This window comes from Diadema antillarum, unplaced genomic scaffold (assembly GCF_040938485.1).
Source record: "Diadema antillarum isolate AM-2024a unplaced genomic scaffold, OU_Dant_1.0 seq00000998_RagTag, whole genome shotgun sequence".
Classification (NCBI taxonomy): Eukaryota; Metazoa; Echinodermata; class Echinoidea; order Diadematoida; family Diadematidae; genus Diadema; species Diadema antillarum.
In genome coordinates, this window is record NW_027271836.1 from 1,473,277 (window position 1) to 1,500,249 (window position 26,973).

General features: G+C 39.2%; 1 protein-coding gene across 3 annotated transcripts in view; it reads right to left on the reverse strand.

Annotated features, from left to right (window-relative positions):
• Positions 1–26,973, reverse strand: part of LOC139742339 (protein bicaudal D homolog 2-like) — a 51,158-nt gene that overhangs the window by 12,129 nt on the left and 12,056 nt on the right. The window contains exons 2-4 of one of the 3 annotated variants that reach the window (XM_071652917.1): positions 26,175–26,516; positions 23,559–25,277; positions 1,852–1,873 (exon numbers count right to left, since the gene is read on the reverse strand). In XM_071652917.1, the coding sequence (XP_071509018.1) occupies positions 1,862–1,873; positions 23,559–25,277; positions 26,175–26,516 (2,073 nt within the window). In that variant the 3' untranslated portion in view covers positions 1,852–1,861. Of the gene's footprint in view, positions 1–1,851; positions 1,874–20,856; positions 25,278–26,174; positions 26,517–26,973 lie in introns of those variants that run through there. The other 2 variants (XM_071652918.1, XM_071652916.1) reach the window with 2 other exon arrangements.

Genomic DNA, 26,973 nt, shown 5'->3' on the forward strand with positions numbered 1-26,973 from the left:
CACTTTACAGCATGATCTACAACATCAGCAGTAAGAAGAAAGAGTGGATAGCTAAAGAAGTGGGGAACATCCTAAACAATGATGACAGTTACAATGCAGCACCCATTCTTAACATATGAGATAAGAAACAATATTAATGGAACTGGGAATGAAGGAGAGGAAAAAAAAATGAAAGATGCAGAAAATAGCACAGCAAGGAAAGCTACGTGGGCAGGGCTAACACATTTACAGATAGATATTTGAAAGACAGAAATAATGAACTGACAACACAAACACATAGAGAATACAAAATGACTCTTATCACAGTTCTCAACAGATGAGTCAAGAAAGGAGTGAAACAAAGACAAAACAAAAGCTGAAGAATTAAAGGCACAGGCAAGGCTGGACAGAGGACGACAATGAGATGAATTTAAAGAAATAATGTGCCAAAAAGATAAAGAAAGAGAGAGAGTTTATGAAGGAAGAAAACTAAACAGTTGGAGTAAGAATGTAGAATATAAGGACACAATTGAAATGAGAGAGGGAGAGTGAACGTATGAGAGAGGATGGAAGTGTTAAAAAAAAAAGAGATAAAAATATGAACATGCTTTGTGTCAGGGGTTTGTTACACCCCTGGAAATAAATTGATCGATATCACGAGTAGCTCAGGGGAAGGACTGTTGTAATGACGGTAGAATGACAAAGGGTACCATATTTAGACACTATGACAAGCTACTTCAACCTTCACCTTTTACACTCCATGCTGGTCTGTGAATGCATCTACAACTGTCAAAACAAGTGATGAGAAAATTGGGGGTGAACTTGACGTTGCTTGCCTGAAGCTGAAATTCGTATGGATGACTTTTAATTTGAGGTCTAATGGGAGATGAGGTTTGTTCCACATGATATTGAGGAACATGCAAATGCATATTATATGAAAATTTAATTATCTTTGTGGTATAAAATATTCTTTGCATATTTTTCACAAGTGAAAAATGGTGAAACATGACTTGACTCACGATGTACGATGCTGATATAAAAGACATATTTCATGCTTAGTAGTTTATGCCATTTTTGTTTTCCTTTCCTATACTTCTTCCATTACTTATTGATGTTCATAGTCCATCAAATTGTATTAATCTAATACTGTAGACTCAGCACACTACCATTCAATTATGTACCTGTTTGCAGACTAGACCATACCTCCAGGCTAAGGGCATCAATGACCTTTTTGTGTGTGTGCGTGTGTTTTGTGTATTTTTTTTTCAGGTAATATAACAAACTATTCTGTCTTGTTGGAACTGTCAACAATTTTTGTTCTATTTATCTACTGCAAAACTAATGATATGCAAATATTCAGGAAATGATAACTTAAAACAATTAAATAAATGTTGTACAAAAATAATCAAACAAGTCTCATTTGCAAAATTCTTATTAGACTAAGGTCACTGAAATTGGTCCCACAAGACAAATTAATCTTGCAAAGTTTTATGTACTATTTCCATTTTAATTTTGTCATAGGTTCAATTTTTTCACTTCCATGATATCAGATACACTGGTAGCACTTCACATGGCTCAGATTTGACGTTCAACATATTGTTAAACAATTCCTTTAATCTGAGACACTACCACCCCCACCCCCCCCCCCCAAAAAAAAAAAAAAGATTTGTGATGCATGAAGAGCATGTGTAAAGTGCATGACAATGAGATCACATTCCTAAGACCAACACTATAAAGATGCTGTAATGATTAAACATGACATCACGCATAACATGTATGAAAAATGGCTTGCAGTTATATATGAATAAGCACAGTAAATAGATGGAATATGTTTGAAATTGTGTGAAAACATAAAGAAAGTAGAAGACTCACTAACTCTGGCTCAACGTGAATGCTGAAAGTTGAAAAGAAACAAATTTTGCATAGATCTTTAATGCTCTGAAACATTCGAATGCACTGCCATCATTCCATATTCATTGTATGTACTATGGATATGAGGTAGAAGAGGCTTTGGAACTCTGAGCTCTTAGTGTGGAAGAAAATCGGCCAGTTTGTAGTTCTGCTTTGTGTATGAGCAGGAAAAGGTCGTTAGTACCAACAGGCATGTTGGTTTTTCAATTCACTGAGACAAGCATCTGGAATGTGATAATTTTTCATGTAATCCGTATAAATGGTGCTTGCCTGCATACACACCTCACAGCAAGCATGGTATTTGGCAATACTAATAGAATAAGTTTAGTATATATATTTAATGTAAAACAATTAAATGGATCCTTCCCCACACATATTACCAGTAATTGACAGACCATTCTGGTCACCTGGTCCATGCAAATCCATTCTGTGTTTGAATATGATTGATGAATTCCATAAATTGTCACATCAAGTTTAATAATTGTGTCTCTGTGAAACAACTGGTGTGCCTATTTAAAACCAACTGAGTAAAAAGAAAGATCATTTGTACCAATGTGTATGTGAGCTAACTATGAACTGGCTTGCTGTCTCATGGCTCATAAAGATTATCTGACAGATAATGGTCTAAAACCCACTCTCACATTAATAAAATATACTGCAAACTTGATATTACTCTCACCCAAGACTGATGACTAAATGCGTAGAATAATGAATGCTGTCAGCTCATTTCTAATGCACCAATACGCGAATCAATTCAATCACAAATTGTGCATGATATCTACCGCTACATCATTCAATGAGACTTACAGATCTGTATATCTAAACACTATCACTTGCACACTTTTGATCATAATAACTTCACTCTGAGTATTGGCCTACATACATGTATATCTGCCTGACTGAATCCATTGTTTCCATGTTGTTGTTGCTGTTGGTACTGAATCTCAGACACATAAAATGATAATGTAATTTTGAATCATGGTTGATCAACGAAATCAAAAATTCCAAGTTGAATTCATGGCTTTCATAACATGCACATGATCCACTCAAGCCTATCCCTCCCCTCCCTTCTCCTCCCACCTAAAAAGAAAACAAAAACAAAGAGAAACCCATGCTGACATCTCTTACTATTTATTTAGTGTTTATTGTAATGATGCAGAAAAAAAAAAGAAAAATTGAATTAAAGGGTATTCAAACAGTCTAAAAACATGTATCAGAGCATACACAATATCTGTCCACAACACTCACACACATACACACTCACATACATACACAAATTAAACATTACGAATACAAATACTAGTTTGCAATTCAATACATTTTCAGAAATCTCTGTTGTAAAAGAATGCAACCTTGGAGTTGATGCTTCATCTGGATGTACCATTATTTATTGCAGAATTAAATAGAAATATGGAGATCATATACTATTATTAGAAGCCCTCTCATAACTGTTTACAATTTTTAGGTATATATATATATATATATATATATATATATATATATATATATACATGTATATATATTTCAATCTCTGTATCATGAAAATTCTTTGTTTCTCTCACAAAGGTCTCGCTTAGGGGCAAACTTTAGACCTGTATTTCATTTCATTTTGATCCACTTAAAGCTCCCCCTTCTAAATGCCTTGCTAAGTGGAGAACAGCAGCATCGAAATTAGAGCTAGCCTTTCAGGACAGACTCTTGCACACAAGAAAGTACAAGACTACTCTGCCATTGAACTTCAAGCTTCAGCTGGACAAGCAAGTCTATTAAGAGGAAAGCTCCTTGACTAATCTTTTTCTCCTCCTCCAAGAAACCTTGAATGAGTAACAAGCCTATTAGGTTTTACAGCTGCACGCTACCTTGTAAGTGATGCTTTTGGCCCATGCTCCCACGAGGATTCAAATCTCACAACTTTTAAAATCCCTGTTCTAACTCGTGAGGATGTTTTCAAGAACACTGGCTGTAAATAAAGCTGAAAGAGACACATACAATTCCTTTCCCACGCATCATAATTTCTTGTTCATTCATATCTACATAATATACTTTCTCCACCTGGCAAAGTACAAGTCTGTACTGGAAGTTGAATGCCAAATCTAAATCTCTTTGTACACCAGGCTGGAAAAAAAGAATATGTGAGCAGTGTGCATTCCACATCATTTCACTGTTGTTTGTATAATAATGATAAAAAAAATGATGAAATTTGATTATTTCTTTTAACAGTTGACGAGAAAATTTTAGCCTTGTCACCAAATCAATATTTGATTATTTTTGGTGATTTTAAAGTAATTTGGAACCAGCAAAAAATAATCAAAATAAATACAAAAAAGGGACAAATTCTAGCTGCTGACCAAGATCACTATTGACAACATCGATAATAGAGGTCCAGCAGCCTAAAAATCAAAGTTAAGTACTGTATACATCATATATTTAGCAACACTAATTTTTTGCAAATCAAGACTTTCCAAAATTTTGCGAGTGGTTAAATTCATGACTGTGGATTCCTACAATGGACAGGGAATGCTTGTTTTAAAAATTTGTGAAGAGCAGCCCACTCACAAAATTCATTAACATAAAAACCCAACGAAATATATGGCATATAGCCTACAGTAAATCAAGTCATGAGAAAACCTTGTCAATAATAACAAAGCTTCCTCATACAATTTCCCATCGACCTTCAACTTGTTTTCCTATTCAATGGAACTGTATAATCCCTGTACCTACACTTGTACACAGGGGGAAAAAATGATCACCCCCCCCCCCAAAAAAAAAGTAAGTATGTTTGTTTGACATGCTTTTCCACAAGCAAATTTTCTCCCCAGTCCCACAAATTATTGTGCATGTGGGGCTCTGTACTTCACTGGCATTACATATAGGCCTACTCACTGCATCTCTCATTAAATACTAGAAGCATGGTTGTCTCCTTGTCTGAGCTGAGAGCGAGTGAAAAAAAAAAAGCACACTCTCCACGGCAGTACCGTACTGGCATGAGTCACTTCACAGAATGACTCAAGAAGGTTAGGGGCAGTTGGCTTTCGAGTGTCCTAATGACATTTTGGTGACATAGTGCCAACATAGATGAGAATGTCAAACATTCAGCTCACAGTCACACGCCAACTGACAAGCACACCCTCACACCACAGCCAACAGATACATCCTAGAAAACATTTGTAGGAAGCAATAAATCAGTGTGCAGCCACTGTTGACTTCTCTATTTTTTGATATCTTACAGTGCTTTCTCACTCTCAAACTACACATATATCCCAGCCTCCTATCATGCTATTCTCACTCATTTTCTCTATGCACACATGAGCCATTTTCCCTTGACTTTCCCTCTATCTCCAGAAAGCTAGATTTTCTCTAGATTATTTTCACATTGCACCTTCTCCTGGTAACAGTTACATGTTAGTCATGACAACATTGTTTTTAATGCATTCCTATATGTGGAGCACCCTATGTTTCACCACTCACCAAGTTTGATTGGAAAAAAAAATGAGGCTTGTTAAAATTTCATGTGAACAGTTCATGAGGGATATCCCTATATTTACTCCAAATGCTGCCCCGTGCATTGATCAAACACAAAAGTTCTAGAAAAACGTATACAATAAAAAGTGTTTACCGGTACTTAAATCAAGAAATGTTGGGTACACGTATGTATTTTTTGCTGCACACACACAGATACACAAAGAAAAAGATGAAAATCCTTAGATCCTACAACCATACTCATAATTCTCGTGTAAATCCCACTGGTAACTACATACAGGCCCACACTACATGCGGTATCCACGTCATTTTTAGTGGCAGTCTTGAAAGGGCTATAAAGGATGTGACTTGCACACATGCTACATGATGCATTTCTTCACATGACCATGAAAGCCACCCAAATTCCTATTATCATTTTTTTTTTCTGTTCCCTTGCTATTTCCCAGAGGACTTTGCCCAGGTTTTAATGCTTCCATTTATTCTCCTTATCACCTTCCATTATATCTCCTTCTGGGAATCCCTCACATTCATTTTGTGTCATGAATATTCCACCCAAATCATCACCTAATTATCTTCCTAATCACAGGGGAATGAATAATCTCCAGATTGATTTGCACAAGCACACACGTACACAAATGCACACACACACACACACACACACACGCACACACACACCCACCCACACCCACACTTGGTCCATAAATGCATGCAAGCATGTACACACACACACATGTACCCACAAACACACACACACATCATCATAACCACCCCTTGATGAGACACTGAAGATTCTGAAGCATTCACAAATATTTGACTAACTCTTTGACCCTGTTCTATATTATGCAGGTTGAGGAAGGAGAGAGCAAGGCGCGCATGAGTTGGCTGTCATCCATGGAGATTAATTAAGACAGCTAATCATATGATGCTCTATCGATGTTTATCGGATGACGAGGATAAGGTAGGGGCGGAGGATGTAGGGGCGGAGGATTGGGGGGGGGGGGGGGGGTGGAGACGGGGGTAATGGGATGGGGGTAGGGAGAAGAACCGGAATCTCATTTCCCTCACATCTCTTCCTGGCCCAATGCACTCTGATCAAATTAATCTGAGATGTACTTCCAAAACCACAACTTCCTTGGCGTGTCATCCTATTTTCTCCAAAGAGGCTACAGGCCAGAGCTAGCAACCTCTCGCGGAAAACATGCATCCGTCTTCCAGGGACGGGAGTGCATCGCACGCGGGTCAATGATGGAGGATATTGGGACTGCGTACAGTACAAAGAGGGATTGGATTAGACTCGTCTTGCACACACTCCACCAGAAGGTGAAATGACAAATATCTGCAAAGATGGAGAAAATAGTGTCTGTGTTGATGGACACATCTTTCAGAGTTTTTTTTTTTAAATTTCAGTATGACATTTCTGTACAAAGCTAAGACAGTGTGGAAAGCTTATGGAGATATTGAGACTGCAAGTTAATTTGCATATCACCTGCGCGATAGAGTAACAACTCTGAAATATATCATGTAAACCAGATAAATTATGACTTTGAATAAAGATGCTAACAATGGGACCCTCATATACATTACTATTTCAACTAACTTGTGGTACCATCTGTGAACAATTCTCCATTTGCATTAAACAAATGATTAATGCGAATTACTGTTTTCTTTTCTCTTTTTTGTTTTGACTCACCCCATGTGATATCTGTATAAAATTAAGGAGTTCCTGGAAATGTTGCATGTATCAACACCATGAGCTAACACAAAAGTCATTTAGTTTCATAATTGATAACGGCATTAGCAACCTTTGGCTAGGCATACACCTATTATGGCTTTTGATATCTGTGCAATATGTAAGAAAAGTCTTGCGGGAATGTGTTTCATTTGAACAAATATTGACATATGGGACACTGTAATTCGATATGAAAGGTTTCATCTTTCTACGACATCAGTCCCACGATCATTCTTCCTTCTCAAAGCCGAAGTGCAGCTTTCGTTAAATGAGAAATTAGACACACGAAAATCTATTCAATTTTGTTTATTAGTTGATAGAGTATATCCTTCATTTTGTGGGCTAGATAGCAGAGTAAAAATCAAATGAGCAAACGAAAACTGACAGAATGATAAAGCACCTACCAGACAAGGGCAGGTTGACTAGAATGACTCTTTGGTAAGAAAATTCATGTTGAGACATTCTTCACCAGTGAGTTACATGTGTTTTTTTTTACTTCCATGCATACTATGCAATAGTTCTTGTAATACGATCTTGAAAGAGTAAATGTCAAGAAGTTTCATGACATTTGGTCTCATTGAGTTGTTCATTCCAAAAACTATGCACGGGCCTCGAGGATGCACTCTAACCGTATCATATGGTTCAAGTGTCAGTCTCTCAGGTATGATTATCTTCTGATTTGTCTTCTTTTTTTGCTGAAACTCATATGATGTTCGGATCACATCAATATTTTCATCACATTGTTGAGGTTAGTTGAGCTTACTTTAAATGTATTTCACATGGCCGTTAACTCATTCGGCTGGAGACTAGCTGGTGACCTCGGGGGCATTTCATGAAGTGTTCTGTCTGACATATTGGTCAGACAAATTTGCTCTCAGCCAATCAGATGCAAGGATATCAGTAGCTTATAACAGCTTGTCAGAAAAATATCCGACCAAAACTCTTCATGAAATGCCCCCCCCCCCCCCCCCCCCCCTGGTGACAACTCGAGTCTCCTTGGTCATGGAGTGGTCTCAGAGACATCTCCTGGAATGTAGCCGAGTATGTAGCCAGGGAGTTGCGACAAGAGTCAAACATGTTTGATTTTCCAAGGACTCTTTCCAGTCTCCAGCTGGTCACAAGACACATCTCTGCCAGGTCTCTGCGACATCTCCTTCTAGCTGCGGCCAATTGGCCGAGACTATTTTTACTCATGAAGTCTCCAAGACGATTCTGTGACTATGTGGAGACCCATTGGCATCCTAATGAAGTACTGGAGATGTTACAAAGACATCTCCGCAACTGAGAATATGTCTCGGAGATGTCGTGGCAACGTCTCCATGACTTCTGGACAGATAAATTATTACTTAATTTGAAGATGTCTCTTAAGTTGCTGTGGAGTTGCCTTCTTGGTGAGAGCACAAGCTATTCTTTTTTCTTTTTTTTTTAGGTCTTATGAGTCGTGACAGTCGCGGCAAAGTCTCCTCTGGTGAGATGCACCCTCATGTATTCATAAGTAGGCAACCACAGGGACCAACAGCTTTACATCCCCTCCGAAATACTAGGTAATGAGGATAAAGAGCCGTGCCTAAAGGGGAACACCCACTCCCACTACCGAACCAGGAACCCCCACTCCCACCATCGAACCAGGAACCCCATGATTGTGAGTCATGTAGTCTCATCCACAGAGCCTCAACACCTCCATGTCACTAGCCTTTTGTCAAGACCCTCTCGCTGTAATGGGCGAGCGAAGCGAGACCAGCCGAGCGCGCCAGCGCGAGGGCCTTTTGAGATCTGCTTCACACATTATTATTCATGACACGTGAACCCTTCTGAATACTCATTTTATCGGGTTCCGGTCAACCAATGGAATGGCGCGCTCCCCGAATCCTCAGTCTTGAACGTGTTGTCATGTCTGTTCGCATGCATCACTGACCACCCGCAGAGGTCTGCCACAGAACTCTACACACTCTGTGTGTGTAGAGTTCTGTGTGGTCTGCGGCGTGCATTCGCTCCATTCAAATCGGGTTCGAGCAGACAGACACGCTGATTGGTCCGACTTTTGCTCCCGAAATCGGGGAGCAAAACTCGGTAATTCAAAGGGCTAACAAAAGGATGCGAAGCAGATCTCAAAAGGCCCTCGCGCAACCCCACTCAGCTGGGCTCTCTTCACCATACAGCGAGAGGGCCTTGACAAAAGGCTACCATGTCACATGCTCTCCTGGTTAACTTTCCCTTCAATACCTACCATAGGCAACACTGAGCTTGTTTCTACTGGACGCTAAAACTTTGAGGTGATGCAAGGTGATATGAGGTGATGCTAGATGATAGGCCTACACAGGTATGCAGGTAACATCTCAAATTTTTCCTCAGTAGAAATATATTGGGTAGTGGGTGATAACAGGTAATAAGAGAAGATGCGCAGAGTTGAGGGTAACACCTCAAATTTTTCCTCTGTAGAAATATATCGGATAGTGGGTGATGCGAGGTAATGCGAGGTGATCTGTCATCCACCTATCTAGGTGGTCAATGCAAGAAAATGTTAGGGATGATTATCAGCAGAAACGGAGCAGGAAAACAAACTTTGCAGTATGCCAGATGTCTAGAATTCTTATTGGGAGAGTCTGCATGTTGTTTTGGTAAATGTATTTAAATTCTACGCCTGCTTTGTTCACGAAGGTCACTCTTAATAATCTCAAAGCTTGCCAGAGACTTGCCCTACCTAGCAACTACTCAGAGTCTTCCTGCCTATCAAGGAACTTAATTGGAGGGAGCAGGTGACTGAAATTGTTTGTACAGTGTAGGCTGTGGGAAAAGAAACATCCATGAACTGCAAAATACGGTACAGAAATGGTCTATTTGGTCACAAGGCAGTGCGCCACGACCTGATCAGTGACCCTATAATACGCAACTTCCTGAATCACCAAACGTTGCAAGTTCCCTTGCACGTTTAATTGCTCCCTAGAAACGGTTCAGGTCGTAGTAAAATCGGGGTGATGCAGGTGACAAAAATTTGTAGTAATGCGAGCTGATACGAGGTGTCCAGTAGAAACATGCATATTGTGTGTAATCCCAGCATCCTATCTACAGTATACCAACTGCCCTCTTCACTGACTTGATCTGTTTTCTTCAATCGACAGTCTCAGCCATATCCTGTGTTGTCCTCTGGCTCTAAAATTGGGAGAGCTGCAATTCATGCTGACCAAACTCTTCAACCTTTCCATTCCCTTGTTGTGCCCATTTAGTTCTTCTCAATCCAGCTCTTTTTTCTCTTTTTTTTTTTGGGGGGGGGGGGTTGGGTGGGGAGGAAGTGAGACCATGAAGCTATTACTGTATACACCAAATATTTCGCGACGTTTTCATTTTTACAAATTTAAAACCACACGAAAACTAACAACTCTGATCCCCGACACGAATGTGACGTGCACACATACATTTTCCTGTTCAGTATACTCCACAAGCGCAAATTTGACCACTCGCGAAATTATCGGGAAGTCCTGATTTGCAAAATATTAGACTAGCTAAATATATGGCATGTACAGAATCTTGCTGATTTCGGGGAGGGGAAATTTTGAGGTAGAATTCTTTGTCAAGGAGCGCAATTCAGAAAGAAATCAAGAAAACGCCAATTTGAGAGAGACAGAAAGGAACTTTCATCTTCTAAAATATATTGCAAATATAAGAAATGGTTATAAGGTTAGCAATTAAGAGGCTTTTGAAAATTATGCAACCAAAACTATCGTATATACACATGCACAACAATGGGCTCAAATGAATTTCTATCGATCTTGTTTTTATTCTATCTTAGAAAACTTTAATACTACATAGTAGCATCTTATTATAGAAAGATATATACCAAACCACAAAAGTATGGTTTCTGGCACTTGGTTGGTTAAAGCACTGCTTGTCACAAACTGAAGCTCAGGAAAAAGAAGAAGGCAAATATTAGACAAGTGCTTTAATGCGCGCCCAGAGTGCGTAACTTGAAACATGATTGTAATGATGCATCACTAGAATCATGATTCAAGTTGCACATTTTTGCTGCGTGAATGCAAACTGAAAGTGTGCAGGGTGATCTGAATCATAATTCCAATGGTGTCACAAATGATGGTCCAAAAGAGTTTTCCGATCAAACATTCACCAAAATTACTGAACAAAACTGTTGTGTGAACGAATTGACCCCTGAACCGCGTTTTTTTTTTTTTTTTTTGGGGGGGGGGGAGGGCGGAGCTTATGGTGACCTTTCAACCACTCCCGCAGAAAAGCCACACTCCTCAAATGCTTGCACTGTAATCAAAATGCAGATCTTTGCTGGAGACCATGTTTTATACCAGGTACTCAAATGGATGGCTCATGGAGGTTGATTTAAATGGTATTCAAAGTGGGATTTTTTTTTATTCATTTGCACAAATAGATAAATATATAAAATATATTTCTTCACTGCTAAAATTTAGTGTTAAAGTGTTATTTACAATTAAACACTTGGAAAATTATGGGGAAAACTTCACAATATCGTAGTTGTGGCTTCTAAGATGTTACACAGAAAGCCCCGTGCTTTTGCATGACTTCCTCCTTTAACTCACACATCTATCATAGATTATGTGAATATCTTGACTGTGATTTTATGAATAAATAAATTGAATTAAAAAAGCAAATTGAAGTAGTTATTGTTCAGATATTTTGATTGTAAAGATTGAACATCCTTTCCATCACTTTTCAGAACCTTAAAATATATTTGAAATAACTGAGAAGGCTTGTGTAAGATGCTTGGACAACGAGGTGTATGGGGTTCAAATATCTCTGTATGGTACCCGTATCTGCATTTTCCTTCCATCTGACCAGGGCCCCATTTCATAAAGAGTTTATTTGATGACAACTCTTTGCTGGAATGACTATTGTCATGGTAACGACAAGAATACAGCCTCCTGATTGGCTGTTTGCTGTGGAAAGTGGTCATTCCAGCAAGAGTTGTCATCCTAACATCTTTTATGAAATGGGGCCCAGAATGCATCTGCTTCTAAACGGAGTCACATTCAAATTCATCTTTATACAATCAATGCAAACACTCTCACCATCTTGGATCACACATTCAGAGCAGCTTTCATCCTTAACTCCTCTTGACGTTACCACATGGATCAACACTTTGATTTTTGATTGTCGTTTTTGTGGCATGATAAACTGGCTCAAATATCTTCATATTACTTATTGGGAGGGGGGTATGGTGGTAACTAGTCAATTCTGTATAGTGTAACCACTGAGGTAAATACAGTCGATTACAGATGATTATATATATTTGTGTGTGAAGAGTCTGTACTAGGAGTCTAGGCCTTACATCAGACTGGTGTCATTTCATTTGCTACTGGCTACTGAGCCAGCCCACTGTAGCCCCTGTGCCCCACGGATGACCTCTCTAATATGACAGAAATATTCTCCATCCCACACATGGATGCATTGCGTTATCATATGTACAGATGACGCTCACATAGTACAGCGGGACATCTGTTCTGCCTCAGAGCGGGTTCTGGTACAACATCCAATACTCTGCCTCCGTAGCTGCATTGACCCAAATTTCCAGTTCATTTGGCTCTTGTTTGACCAAAGTCCGAGCAGCTAATGAAATTGAAATACTCAAAAACACATGCCGGACAAGCTTGTGCTGTGAATAATGTATGGCTAAGATGAATAAAAGTGTCTTGATGTGTGTGTGCAATAAACTGGAGTGGGATTTTTTTTTTTCCTGTCCGTGCCAACATACTGTAAAAGCTGTTTATATTATCTTGAGGGTTTAATTTTCACAAGTTTTGCAAATCACTAAACACACACACAAAAAAAATGTCACATATGTACAGGCATTAGTGCACTTACAGATTGTACTATAACCTTAGTCACCATCTCATTCACGAAAATATATGAATGAAAAAAAAACAGCTTTACAGTACTGTAGAACATGATATATTCACGGCACGAAATTTTCGCGAATTGGAGCTGACAGCCTTTTCCGAGGCATGTAATTTTCACGAATTGCCACTGGCGTACAATGCAAATAGTGTAGACAAAAAATTTCGCGTGCATTTTAATTACACGAATCTTGGTGCTCACCAAATTAAAATACACGCAAACATTTCTCGTTTTCCAGTAGTTGCCCAGTCGCAGTGACAACGCAACAAAGAAACTGCTTGCCTGACATATGTGTCTTTTTTTTGGGGTATTTTTGTATCAAGGCTTAATCTGCATAGAAGCATAAAATCTCATTTTGCTTCTCTATACATATTCCCCTCCCCCATAAAGAGAATGTTTTTTTTTCAGCAATCTGAAAGTCTTACAGATATCTTGAGATCACATTATTATTATTGTTGTTGTTGTTGTTGTTGTTGTTGTTATTATCATTATTATTATTATCATGAGGCGTTTTCACATCAGCCCGATGTTTCGAAATAGTGCACTATTTTCTGACTTGGGAAATTAACCCGATCACGAAATAGCGCGCTATCTAATAATGTGAACACAAATTAGCGCGCTGATTGTATCGTTCTGATCGAGAAAATTTCTCGAGTCCAACTCGGGAAATTTCTGAAATAGCGAGATAACATAGCGAACTAGCGCGCTATTTGATAATGTGAAATCGCCTCAAGAAATTAGCACGATGCATCCCATCATGCCTAGCGTGTGTGACCTGAAAGCATGCGCTCTCCTGGTATACCCGACACTGTTTGCGCATGCTCAGCTGTCGAATTAGCTCGAAAAAATTTCGGGCTAATTCTCTTCGGGCTGATGTGAATAGGAAATGAAATAGCGCGCTAATTTGTGATCGTGAAAAATATCTCGAGCTTGGATTTTTATCGGGCTGATGTGAAAACGCCTGGTGTGATTTGCTTACCTGTTCCCTTCAAAATCCAAATACCTAGCATGCCATCTTATTTCTTATTCTTAACCTGTTGTCATTTTGAAGTAAAACTAAATTCAAATCAACAGCAATTCTGGAAAAAAAACAATGCTTTGTCCTCTACTTTTTTTTAAATTCGTTAATATTAAGCACACCCAGAATCCAATATGGAACTTACATGGAAAAAAAAAAATGTGCAATAAAACAATCCTTATCAAACATAAATATATATATCTTTCTGATTGCAATCATTGCTAGTCACATGTATATGTGTTCATGTCTGAGTTGGTACTTTCTGCAGGATTCAATCTGTAGCAAATAGTTTTGATTTCACTTGTATATTTCCCAAGTCTCACTGATCCAAAATGTTTGGAATGTTCATGCATTCAGCATTTCAAATGAAAGTCACACAGTTTATCTTGATGTACTGTTGTTATCATCACACAACAACGATATCAAAGCTGCAACTGATCGGTCGACTAGGCAGGAAAATAAAAATCAAACAACATTCAAACAAAAAAACTTGTCAGTTATGATGGTGAAGCTAATAGGCCACACATCTGACCCATGTTGACTTTGATCGACAAACTGTCGATCTGCCAGATGCAGCTATTTTTATTTTGGAGCTGCTTCAGACATAAATAAATGGATGTCCAGCCATCACTACCACCACAGCCCAGCCACCCCAACCACATCCAATGTTGGGTCTTCTTTTAAAGGGGCACTTGGGGCAAAGGAAGAAGCAGGAGCATGTCAGGAATGATAAATCAGCGTGGAATCCAAGCAGACCAGGTAACCTGTATACTGCATAAGCTGTTATTTTCGCGAGGGGTTTGATTTTTCGCGAATTACGCGAATCACTGTTGAACTGCGAATTTAACAGCACGTGAAAATGTCGCCATGCACTGGGGTAATAGTGCACCTACTATAGTCTCGGTGTCAATTCATGAAGACATCATCTCGTGAAAATATCTGTGACCTCTTCATTCGCGGAAATACAATATTGTATCTGTACGCGAAAATAACGGCTTATACAGTATGCGGTATATTAGCGAACCCGATGGCAGTGTGGAAGAGCAAGAGCATGGAAAGTTTTGAGCCCTCTCTTGAGAGGTACAGAATGAAGGAGAAAATGTGGGGGGGGGGAAGTCTTTGAGAATGAGTTTTGTACACAACTATATGATCACTATGATGATGTGATAGAAGTTTGAAAATATTTAGTTTGATATTTCTGATAGTTTTTGAAGAGTGTTTGAATCAGTGATGATAATGATGATGATGATGAGAGATCTAAAGCTTGATTAAAATAAGAGACTACACTGGCATATATGATGTGATGTTAGTACAACATTTCATGAACAGTGTTAGAAATTTCAAAGACTGATATTGACAAATTTCAAGCACTTTCACTCAGTTTTGCCTATTCTTTATTAGCCAGAAGCATAGATCTACAAACCAATCCTCTACAATAGCATGTGCTGACAAATATGTTTACACACTAAAAATTATCATTCAATGAACATGCGTAAAATCAAGTCATCATTATCAATTTCAACAAAGTTTTCAAAGGAAATGTAAACTAAATCACAACATTTCTTAACACAACAATGATGGAATTCAATGTTTTGATCCCTGTCCTTTAGGAATAAATATAAACAAAAGATAAATATCATACTCTGAAAATTATTTTCATCTTTCTTAATACAAGAAGCCAATCAAATTAAAAACTACTTCACAACAACTACATAAACTGAAATGCACTATTCCCTTAAAAAAAAGAAGACAATTCAAGCTAAAAAATTGCAAGATTATTAGCACTATACAGTATGCAGATGCATGAGCAAGTATTGCTGAGTATACAGTTGTAGATATATTTGACTGAAATAGGAGCTGAATGAGACATGTTGTTAAACATTACAATTGACAATGAAAGATGTGCCACCAGCGCCAAACAATTTCCAATCATTTCTCCCCTTGGACTGGAGAGGGGAAGTGGACATCATTTGTATGTTTGTCATGCACATTCCATAAAAATCATTGTCACGCATCTGCATGAGACTTTCATCAGCTCCTATTTCAGTACAGACAGTCGGCCAAGATGTGCACATGACTTTATTTGCAGTATTATGAAAGATAATTACACATAAATTTACAGAGTGGAAGAATCTTGTTTTCTTTCTCTTTAACAACAGTAAGTTATTATACTACAACATACTTAATACATGATACAAGATAAATATGTTCTACTGTCACACAATGCATACAGCTACTGACAAAGAAACATGGTACATACACCTACACACACACTACAATATCCTGCAAATGTTATGTATTTCATGTCAGGAAAAAAAAAATGTCCAATTTCATGCATGCATAGATAAAAGGTTCTTTGCACAAAACCTCAATGTCAAATAGACGGCATATCCTGATTAGCAACTTTAGAGTCTCTGTAAGATCTTGTCCTTCGTCATACTTGATTACACATGGAAATACGGAAACCCAATTATTTCTGAGAAACATTCAGGTCCCAAATACCAATGTTATTTCCTTTTCCTCACTTTTTTTTTGTTTTTTTGGAACAACAAATGTGACCAATGCAAGTTGGTTGTTTACTGCAAACGCAGAGATTTATCAGTATTCTTCTTTCACTCTCGTGAGATGCAAAAGTTTGTACCGTCAATCAGTTTACACGTTCTACATGGCACCAGAGTCAAGTGTTACATCTCAAGTGTATACAATGAATTGAAATCATTCAAACAACTTTTACTTGGTATTTAATTCCCTTTTGAATTCAATCTTATAATAAAATTGTTTCCTTTTCATCTCCTTTGCCAAAGCAGAGTATGGTTTACTTTTTCATTTTCTCAAGACTTTCATACTGAACAAAGAGTTAGCATTACAAGATCTGTATATATACCAGGGTGTATATATTTGTATATGTGTGTATGTGTGTGTCTGTTGGTGAAATAGTGAAAATATTTCATCAACATATTAGATATGAACACATGGACAGATTAATGAATTTAGCTACATAAATAATACTGGCAAAGCAAGGCCCAATCCATCTAAAACATTACATATCAAAAACAAAAGCACTTACACTTGCAACTATACGTAACTGCGTAGGATGCTGCATTCAATCAGCATATACACGGTGTTCTATTCTGTGTAGCGTCTAAAATGAAAACACAGCAATATTTCTGTCACTGGACACATCATGTCATAAATATGATAACAGACATAAATACTAGATTTAATATATATGTATAGACATCTGTATATTCTGAATTTGTGCTCTGAAAACTTAATCCAATCTCTTGAAATTAGTGCATAGATATATATTTCTTTTACAATGAGCATAACCTTTGATATTTCATACTTCAGCCTATAGTTCTGCAGTTTAAAGGTTTGGGGGAATTCGACAGGTTACAAATTGCTTGCTTTACCACTCTTCGATACAACTTCATCAACGTCAGGTAAAATAGGCATTTATCATCCCTATTTGCACGGCTCATAAAATACAGGAACACAGTAAAATCAAGATCTTTTCACCGGATAGGACCTATATACTGCAGAGTAATAGTGCACCACTACCACAGCAAACTATGTCATTCCAAACCAAAACGTATTTGAAACATGTACCAACATCTTGAGTGAGTGATCGCATTTGAAACTGCTCCATGCTCTATCATAATTATCTACTTCTGAACACTATGCATCCATATCTGCTGTACATAAGCAACAAACAAGGAGGGGAAAACAAGGGCCTCTTCTGCACAAGTTTTACAGAATATACATTCTTCTGATCATTTAGCCCAATGTTGACACCCCTTGACATAGGAACGCTTTCAGACTGGCAAAAGAACATGTTTGTAAGTCTTTTCATAAATATGTTTCATGCTGACCAAATAAATTTTGTATGACTGAGAGGAAACTTAAATACTGGTGGTGTCTCTCCTGAACAAATACCTTGAGACCCACTTGACCAATCTTAATCCCAAAATTATCTTTTTAATCAAGTTTTGACTTGATTTGACCTCTCCATCATGAATGACGAGGTGGAGCCTAACCTGACCTTGTATTCACTTTACAAATGTACTCAGAGTGCATGCTTACACTTACACTTGTGCTCTCTTCCAAGGAAGTGTTATAAAGAGTAACTGTTTGAAAGGCCACAGAATTTGTGACACAGCTAATACATGGATGTCACTTGCAGATAGCAGTTGGCCAGGAGACTCCATAACAACTCTTTAAAGATGCAATTACAAACACATTCTTTTGAAAGTCTGAAACCCCAATATAATGCATACATGTACATATGGAAGAAGATATAGATTCACCTTCTGTTTCCCTTTGACCCCAATACTTCATTTGTAAATCCCTTCAGAATCATCTTTTGTCTGATTATGGGGTCGCGACCTTGTTTGTACATACCACCAGGATCAAATCTGAGAATACGCACATGCACAACTGCATGCAAAGTTGAGATTTTTGTGTCAAACAGTTTCTTTGGCATGCCATTTACCAAACAAAAGAAAAAAAAGGAGGGGGATAAACCAAACAAAAAAGAAAAGAAAAGGGAGGAAATCTGATGCAAAAAAAAAATATATATATAAATCAACAATAAATCATTACCAACCACATGTATGGAGACAACCCAACAATAATGGAAGGTATGTCACTTTTGTCATGCAGCATGCTAACAGTTGGAATTGTAGCATGCCATTCAGAATTTGTATTCACTGTGCATAATCATGCTTGATGGGTGTATGTATGGGGGGTTATTACCGGTAAATTTTGTGGGTTTTGAGATTGTTTGAAGGAAATGTGCAAGTCTGGTGAGACATGGGCCCTATATTCTCCAGTCTAGTCAATAGACAAATTCACAGCTTGGTCTTTAAAGTCTGCAGTATGACCCTGACACTGCTCAAATAGTGCAAAAGTGAAGCTATCTCAATATCTCACATGTTCATATAAAATCTCCTGATCCCAAAGCGTCCCTTTTAACACAGTTGAGATATCTCAGTCCAGCGAGACTCGCAACAACATCATTTGAGATGAGAAATGGGAATCAGACTTTGAATCAGGCATGAAAAGTGAAAAGTTATTCCATTCTCATTTGGACTGTTACCTACAGTACAATTTCACAACATTGCTTGTATTTTTCAGTTTCTAAGCACCATCAGAAAAGGGCAGAACTGCTCCATTCTCATATTCATTTGACATGGTGTGGGATGTGTCCTGCACGGACACTTTGTTTTACCCCATGCACTCTACTTCAGCGAAGATGACATGTACAGAGCTGCTATTTTCATCACTTCGATCTGACCTTTTTAGCCAAACCCTAATGGAATTGAGGATTACAAGAGGCTGCCTGATCAACGACAAGGAAAATAATGTATAATCTGAGGGAGTTGCAGTAGAGTACTTTTCCCTATAAAGGGGTATCTTCTACTGTCATTACTAAAGAAAGAGTTTATCTTGCAGTAATGGATCTAGACATATTAATATTTTGCACCCCCTCTAAGAAAAAGGAAAGCAACAATGATGTACAATGGTTATCAATCCTATCATCTAGCTTCACTGCATAGATATTAACCACCACCACTTTATTAGAAAAGCTTTTAAGATCTCATTTTCATGACTTAAATTAATCTTTAAACAGGACAGGTCACTCTAGAACACACACACACAAAGCACATCAAATACACACTTTGAGATTGTTCTAGCAAATACTAGTGGAGTGCAACATAAAGAAAAGAAAAAATACAAAACAAGCCAGATTATTTCTCCTCAACTATTGCTGAAACAGATTGGGCATATCAATGTTCTCCATTGTGGATGTCAGGATTGTTGTAAGCTTATACAGTGAAAGTCAATCAACAGCAGACTTCACACAGGGTTTTTCAATATACTTGGGCTAGTTCTAGCCAAATGCTGAACAACTCAGGACACGATACTTATCTGTAATAAAGCTGGTGTGATTTCTCAAGGAAAACAGGAAATTGTCATCATGGGCAGAACAGCATGGCGATTAAAATACTCCAGTGTGCATGTGCTTGCACCTCACTTGCTATGTCCCAGCATGCCCTTACGCCCATTTTTTTGGAGGGTTTGCACTTTGGATTTAAACTACTTCCAGTAAATGCAATGGGGGAAAAGCACTCTCTTAGACTTGATAATCTTGACCTACATAGTGTAATGAAACAAAACATGAGTATTTGCTGTTGGTAAACCATGTGGATAAATCGCTCCATTGTTTACAATCATGATTCATATGCAGATGATGAATGGAAATACTTTGTTACAGCTGTGGGCAGTCTCATTCACTGATATTTTCCAGCTTTGTGGTCGGCAGATAGTGAACAATACATGCATCAAGGACAATACAATAAACTGTATCACATCTGTCTGAACAAATTGTTTCGACAAGATTCAGAGGCTTCGCCTCCGGGTTTAGATATTATTGATGTGCATAACAACGTGTGGCAACGCACATTTGCGATCATATTATGGAGGTTATGTAGGGAACGTCACTTCTTGTGAATCAATCAACTCTGCTCCTGCGCAGGCATCAATCTCCACAACCTAATTGGCATGGCTAAATATAACAAATGCCAAGACTCCTGCCTTCATTATGTAACTCAGTGGCTACATCCAACTACTGTTATGAGTACAGTGCATATGAAATGAACACTGGGCATGAATAAAACTGCCCTGCTGTCACTGGTTATTGCTCTCATTGGTCCATTGTAGGCTTTGTACAGAATGGTCACAAGGTATTCATCCTTGTATATATTTAAATCAGCTTTACATTTTCACTCTTCCAATGTTGGATGCAATGTTCTACGTGTATACACGGAGTGCTCATAATCTTCTGAAAATTGTTCATTGCCTTTACAATGCTGCAGACTTCAAATGCTGAAAGTGGCTATTATCAAATGTGAGATCATTTTCACTTATTCCTCGCAGAATGTGTCCCATTTCTTGTGGTGGCACATATACAAAGCACTGTACTTCCTTTCGAGGCATTACCAGCAATGCAAACTAGGGAATTTCCCCCTGCTTCAAGATTTTATAATGTAAGTGGTAGTTTCATCTTACATGTTACTGCATGATATGGCACATAGAAAAATACTAATAATACATTTGTGGTTCTGCACAGACAAGATTTGTAATGCGTAAACTCAACGGGTAAGAAATGGCATAGTACTAGAGCAAAACATATGGCATATGAGAAAAGAATTTTACAGCATATTCGACAGCTATTTGAAAAAAAAAAACACATTAGTTTTTGCACTGAGCTTTACACGATTCTGAATTTGGCCTATTAGACTCTCTTCTCATATTTCGCACCACATAACATCATCAATGTTACTTCCGGATGCACTTGGTGATACTTTACTTCAATAAACCAATCTTTACGATATTGACAAGAACTAAGAGCCTTCTTGGAAAGATATCTCTACTTCCTTGTATATAATGGGATGGAGCTAGAACCAGCCTCACAATGTACCGGTAAGCATGCACAGTATAAACCCATATGCTGGAATTCACAAAGGTAGATTAAATTTTGTCCATGGTTTAAGCTATATTTCTTCTGCATTGATTCGATCATACATTTTGTATCAAACTTTATGATTTGTATTTCTCAGAGATTGTTACCAATATGATTTAATAAATGTATACTTTGTTTTTGTATTACCTTTTGTTGCTGGATGGAAATTAAGCACAACTGAATTGAAAATTGAAATGAGAAAAATGCATATGAAGGATTGTGTACAAGAACAGACATTAAATAATAACCGCACACTGATACCGTACTCGCGTGTGAATGGTATGCCAATTTCACTCTTCTTTTTTTTTAATTCCGTGAACTAAATCTAAACCATGGTTTTGATTTGAACCATCTTTGTGATTACAAGGCTTTACAGTTTCACTTTCTCTTCCTCCCTAGTAACAATCTATGCCAAATGTTTAAGATCCTTTGTATGGTAGAAAGACAGAGGCAGTCCATTAGAGAACTTGCATGGGGTTTGTTCTGACTTATTCTGATTCTAGTGTGAGAGTAGTGTGAAGGCGCTGTCTTTTAAATTAATTTTCCTTTAAACCACTGCAAAGCAAATGCCTTCAGAAGTCAATCAGGCAAAAAGAGCTATGAGATACATTTATTGTCTAACTCATTTTTTTTTTAAATATACAAACAATTGCAAACTGACCGTTAAGGACAAACTTAATACCTTCCATATATTTCCTGTCAAAGATGATAGGATTCCATCGTCACAAGAGTTTGTTCAAGGGCTGTTTGTTCCTCCTCCTTCCTGCTGTCTGGGTCATCGAGTCCATCAGAACTTCTTCCTTCCGCTGGCTGTCGCCATGGTGAGCCATCTCCAACAAGCTGGTTGTACTTAAAGCAGTTCACTTTACATATGTCGTATGAAGACCTACTGGGACACTGAGCCAGAGTCTTCACTGTCAAAACATATCACATCCCTGGCTCCTTGCACTGACTTGGAATTACAGCTTATACAATGGTACATTTCCAAAAATGCAAGTTACCAATAACATTTGGTTCAATATGATCAATGGAGAAATGGTTTACATACCTAGCATTGATTGTTGTGGAGATTTTGAGGTTAGATATCTCACAGGATAAATATTGACCAACATCTGATTTGATTGACTGATGGAAAGCATTCTTGATTATGTGCACAAACCATGCAACACTGCATGCGTGTCGTCATGCACTCGGGACACACTGACTCAGGGCCCTCATGAAATGACACCAAATAATGCTGTCAGCTAGCTGGTAAGTATATGATGGTTGGTATGATGAGTTAGTTGAATCCCACAAATACCCAAAATATACACACAATAAAAACACCACATGCATGAGTTAGTTTGGTGGCAAGACAAGGCTACGTGTACAAATATATAAGATCACTAATCTGTCCATGTGTTCACCAAGTTGTGTGTGGATATGTAGATACACCACCATAGTTAGTAGCATCTATAATGGTTAGTTGTAAGGCATGTTGATGTACATGTTCAGTATGTATGGTTTCCCTATATACTTGGTGGGATCACTGAGTACATTTACATGTATGATACATATCCAAAAAGGACTGGAGGCAGTCTTCTCCACTTTTTTAACAACCATTATCTATACTGGATTAATCAATCAAAGAATTGTCTTAAAGGAGGAAAAAAATCATTGGCCTTTGAATAATACATTTTACAAGCCATAATCATCCCCATTTTCGAGGCGGTATCTTGTCACTGGGACAATGTAGCTGTTTGGACTTTAAGGTTTAGAATGTAAAAACTGCATCCAGCCCTTTCATGCTGTACATATTGAGGTAAATAAAATAAAGGACAGAGATCAAGTGTAAAGAAGGCCCATCACTACAAGAAATGAGGCTGGTTAGAGTAAGGATAGCGCGGCATTCTCATTGGCAGGCGGTGGTGGTGGTGGTGTGGCGGTGGTGGTGGCCGCATAGATCTGAAAGGGACAGGGAAGAGGGGGCCCATTGGCCCCATCCTGTGGGCCACTGGAAGACCCATACTAGTCACCCAAGCCATTTGATTCTCACTCACTTTGGAGGGTTTGTGTTTGCGTGGGCCTCTCCGCTGGCTCGACATCTCATTCTGGAACTCCAGGTCCTCAAGACGCTGGGTGAGAGCAAGCTTCTGCTGGATGGCCATCCTGAGCAGGGAGTTCAGGGTCTTTTTCTCCTCCTCTGCTGATGCCAGCTGACGGTGCATATCATCCAGCTGGGTCACGTACTCATCGCAGCGCTTGGCAAACATAGCGCGCAGACTAGCAAAGCTGGCCGCCTCCTCCTTCAGGGCCTTCAGCTCATTTCTCAGCTTCTTCATTGTCTCCGCGATGATCGCTTTCTCATGCTCATACTTGCTCTTGAGGTTGGCCAAAGCGACCTCAGCAGTCGTCTTGTTGGCTTTCAGCACTGTCCTTAGAGTGGCAACCTGTTCGCGCTTTGTCATGAGCAGCGATTTCAGCTTCACCACTTCCTCCTTCAAGTCCTCATTCTCAGCTCCACCCCCATCACTGCTGTGCTGCCGGGACATTTCAACGGCTTGCTCCACAGAACGCTTCAGGTACTTGATTTGATCTCTGACAGTCGAGACCAAGGTTGAACATGTAATGGTGTCACCATTGAACTTGGCATGATCATCTGCTCTCCTGGCTGGACTGGACGTTGCAGAATCTGAGCTGCTTCCATCTACCACATCCTGGCCACCATTCTCTGTGGACACCTCCTTGAGTCTGCTGGCAATTTCTGCTCTGAAGCCATCCCTCCTGCTTTGCCTCGTGACCTTAAGGTGATCCTGCATGATGCGGTTCGGGGCTTCTCCATTGACCATGCATACGTGGTGGTACAACTGTGCAATGTCTTCACTGACAGCAGCAAGCTCATCTTGAGTGAGATTAAGCTGGCCTTGGGCATCCCCCACCATGTCATGGACACCCTTAAGCTGTGACTGCAAGTCTTTGACAGTGTCCTGCTGTTTGCGATTCCTTTCATTCATGAGTTGCACCTCTTTCTGGAGTTCCACTTTGTTGCCCTCCTCTTTCACCTTCATCACCATGTTTTCCAACTCACTCTGCAGAGCCTTATTCTTAGCAAGCACAGTGGCATACCTCTTCTCTTGGAGCTTGTAGAGACTGACCAGTTGATACAGCTTCTGGTGGGTTTCGTCCAAATGCTGATACTGTGAGGGGTCAATTTCCGTATCTCCATCTGTGCTCGAGATGTTGAGGTCGGACAAACTCTGGAGGGCATCACGAGTTGTTTCTAACTCGGATTTGGACTTCTCCAGGTTTTTTGAGAGTTCACTTTTCTCCGACTCCAGCTGATGAAGCTGCTCCTCCAACTTTTTTACTTCTATCGATTGCAGCTCGCTGAATAAGTCTGAGGCTTCCTGCCCTATGCTAGCATCCTCCTCATCATCCTGCATCTGCCGTTCAAAGCGTCGCAGCAGCGGATGGCCCCCAGCATCATCATCTTCGTAGTCTTCTTCCATGAAGTGCATTTGGGAGTTATTCTCAAGGTCCACATTGATGGCCTCCAGCTCTGAAATCATAGCCTGGTCCAGCTGCTTCTTGAGTTGGTGCTTCTGGTCCCGCTCACACTCCAGGGCTTGCATCGTCTCTTCAATCTGCTTCTCCGAGATCTCCTTCAGCCGTGCCAGGTCCTCAATGTTGGAGTTGAGGTACTGGATCTCCTCTGCAAGTCGTCGATTCTCATGTTTCAATGATTCATACTCAATCTGGGACGACTTGAGAGATGAATTCTGTTAACAAGGATGAAATTGCACATGAATGAACAATAACGGGTAATTCCATCTAACAAGACACACCATAAAGGTACTCTGATGGTAATCTTGATATGCCATTTTACAGCATGGTGAAGTGCTATACATACTTTTGACTCTCTTATAGAGAGCATGTAGTTGTGGAAAAAATGTAAGCATGAACAGACTGATCTAAATCACTTTCAATCACGAGAATGTAAAACATACTTCACACTTTTCGAAAGTACTGCACTGTTTTTCCCAACGCCTACATGTACAATCTGAAGATGCCTAAAAGGGACCGGATGTTTTTGATCTTTTTAAAATTTTATGACTTTTCAGTTTTGTCCACAAGCAACATTTCAGATGCATGTATTATCTTTTTCTCCATTAGACAGAGAAAGTGGCAAGGATGGAGGCTAGAGATATACAGATGAACTTGACTAAGTTGATATCTTCCATTACCTCATTTAAGAAAAGAAGAAATGAACAGCATGCATGAAACTACAGTTGCCTCTTCTGGACTGCATAACAGCTCAATACAAATTTCAGCTGCCATAGAAAGTACAGGTATGCACTATTCACTATCAGAGAGAAAATTTGGCATGATCAATATTTTTTGCTTTTGAAATTTTTGTAAGACAAATGATGCATTTCTAAAATGTCACATACTAGTGACATTTAACCAGTGACAGTATAAATTCATATGGACAAAACTAGCTAGACAATTTTAGCATCTACAGTACTTTATGGTATTTAAACCAAACAAAGTAACAAAATGCTGTGATGCTTTCTTTTTTTGTGCTGGTATCACAAAGCACAAAGTGCACAAAAACTTCCGCGTTTATGGTATCACAGCAGGAAAGGCAAACAGGAGGACAGGTTGCAGGTACTGACCTGTTTTTGCATAGCAATGTTCTCTTCCTCCAGCTCGCTGTAGTCTCGCAAGAGGCGCTTCTCCCTGAACTTGATCTCCCGCAGCTCCTCCTTCAGCTCCTTGCGCTCCTTCTCGTGTTGCTCCACGGAGGAGACTATGTCGTGATGCCTCGAGTGCAGCCGCTCGTTCTCCACACGCAGCCGGCTCACCTCCTGCCGCATGTGGCGGCCCTCGCTCTCCAGTTCGGCCAGGCGCTCCGTGAGGTCCCGCTCCCTGGTAGCACTCTCCTGGAGCAGGTTCTGCTCGTGGTGAACCTCCTGCTCCGTGTAGCGTTTCTGCCATTGTGCTTGAGACTCCAGAGCCTGTACAGGAAAATAGGCAAACAGTCCTTGGCTGCTAAATTCTACAAATGGTCTCAGATTTGATGTACGTAATGACCCATTTGCAGGGTGCTATATAAGCACTTGCCCGATTGCCCGAGGCAAGTCAAAGTCAAAGTCGGGCAAGTGTTTTGGAACAATTACAAAAAAGGCTTGCCTGAATTGGGCAAGAAAAAAGTTATGAAGCCACCTTTTTTCCACTTCCCAACTACAAACCCATGAAGTCAACCACATAGAAGCCCAAAGAAAATGACTCTTTAGTGATGCAATGCACTTATCAAATTTCATTTTAGCTACTTTCCAACACTTGTATGTGAAGAAACCCGAATGCAGTGCAACAAAAACCCTTGATTGAACCAAGTTTGTTACTCCAATGTACTAAGGCATGCCAATCAATGTGTGATGTTTACTCAAATGATTGTGTGTTACTGAGCCCTTG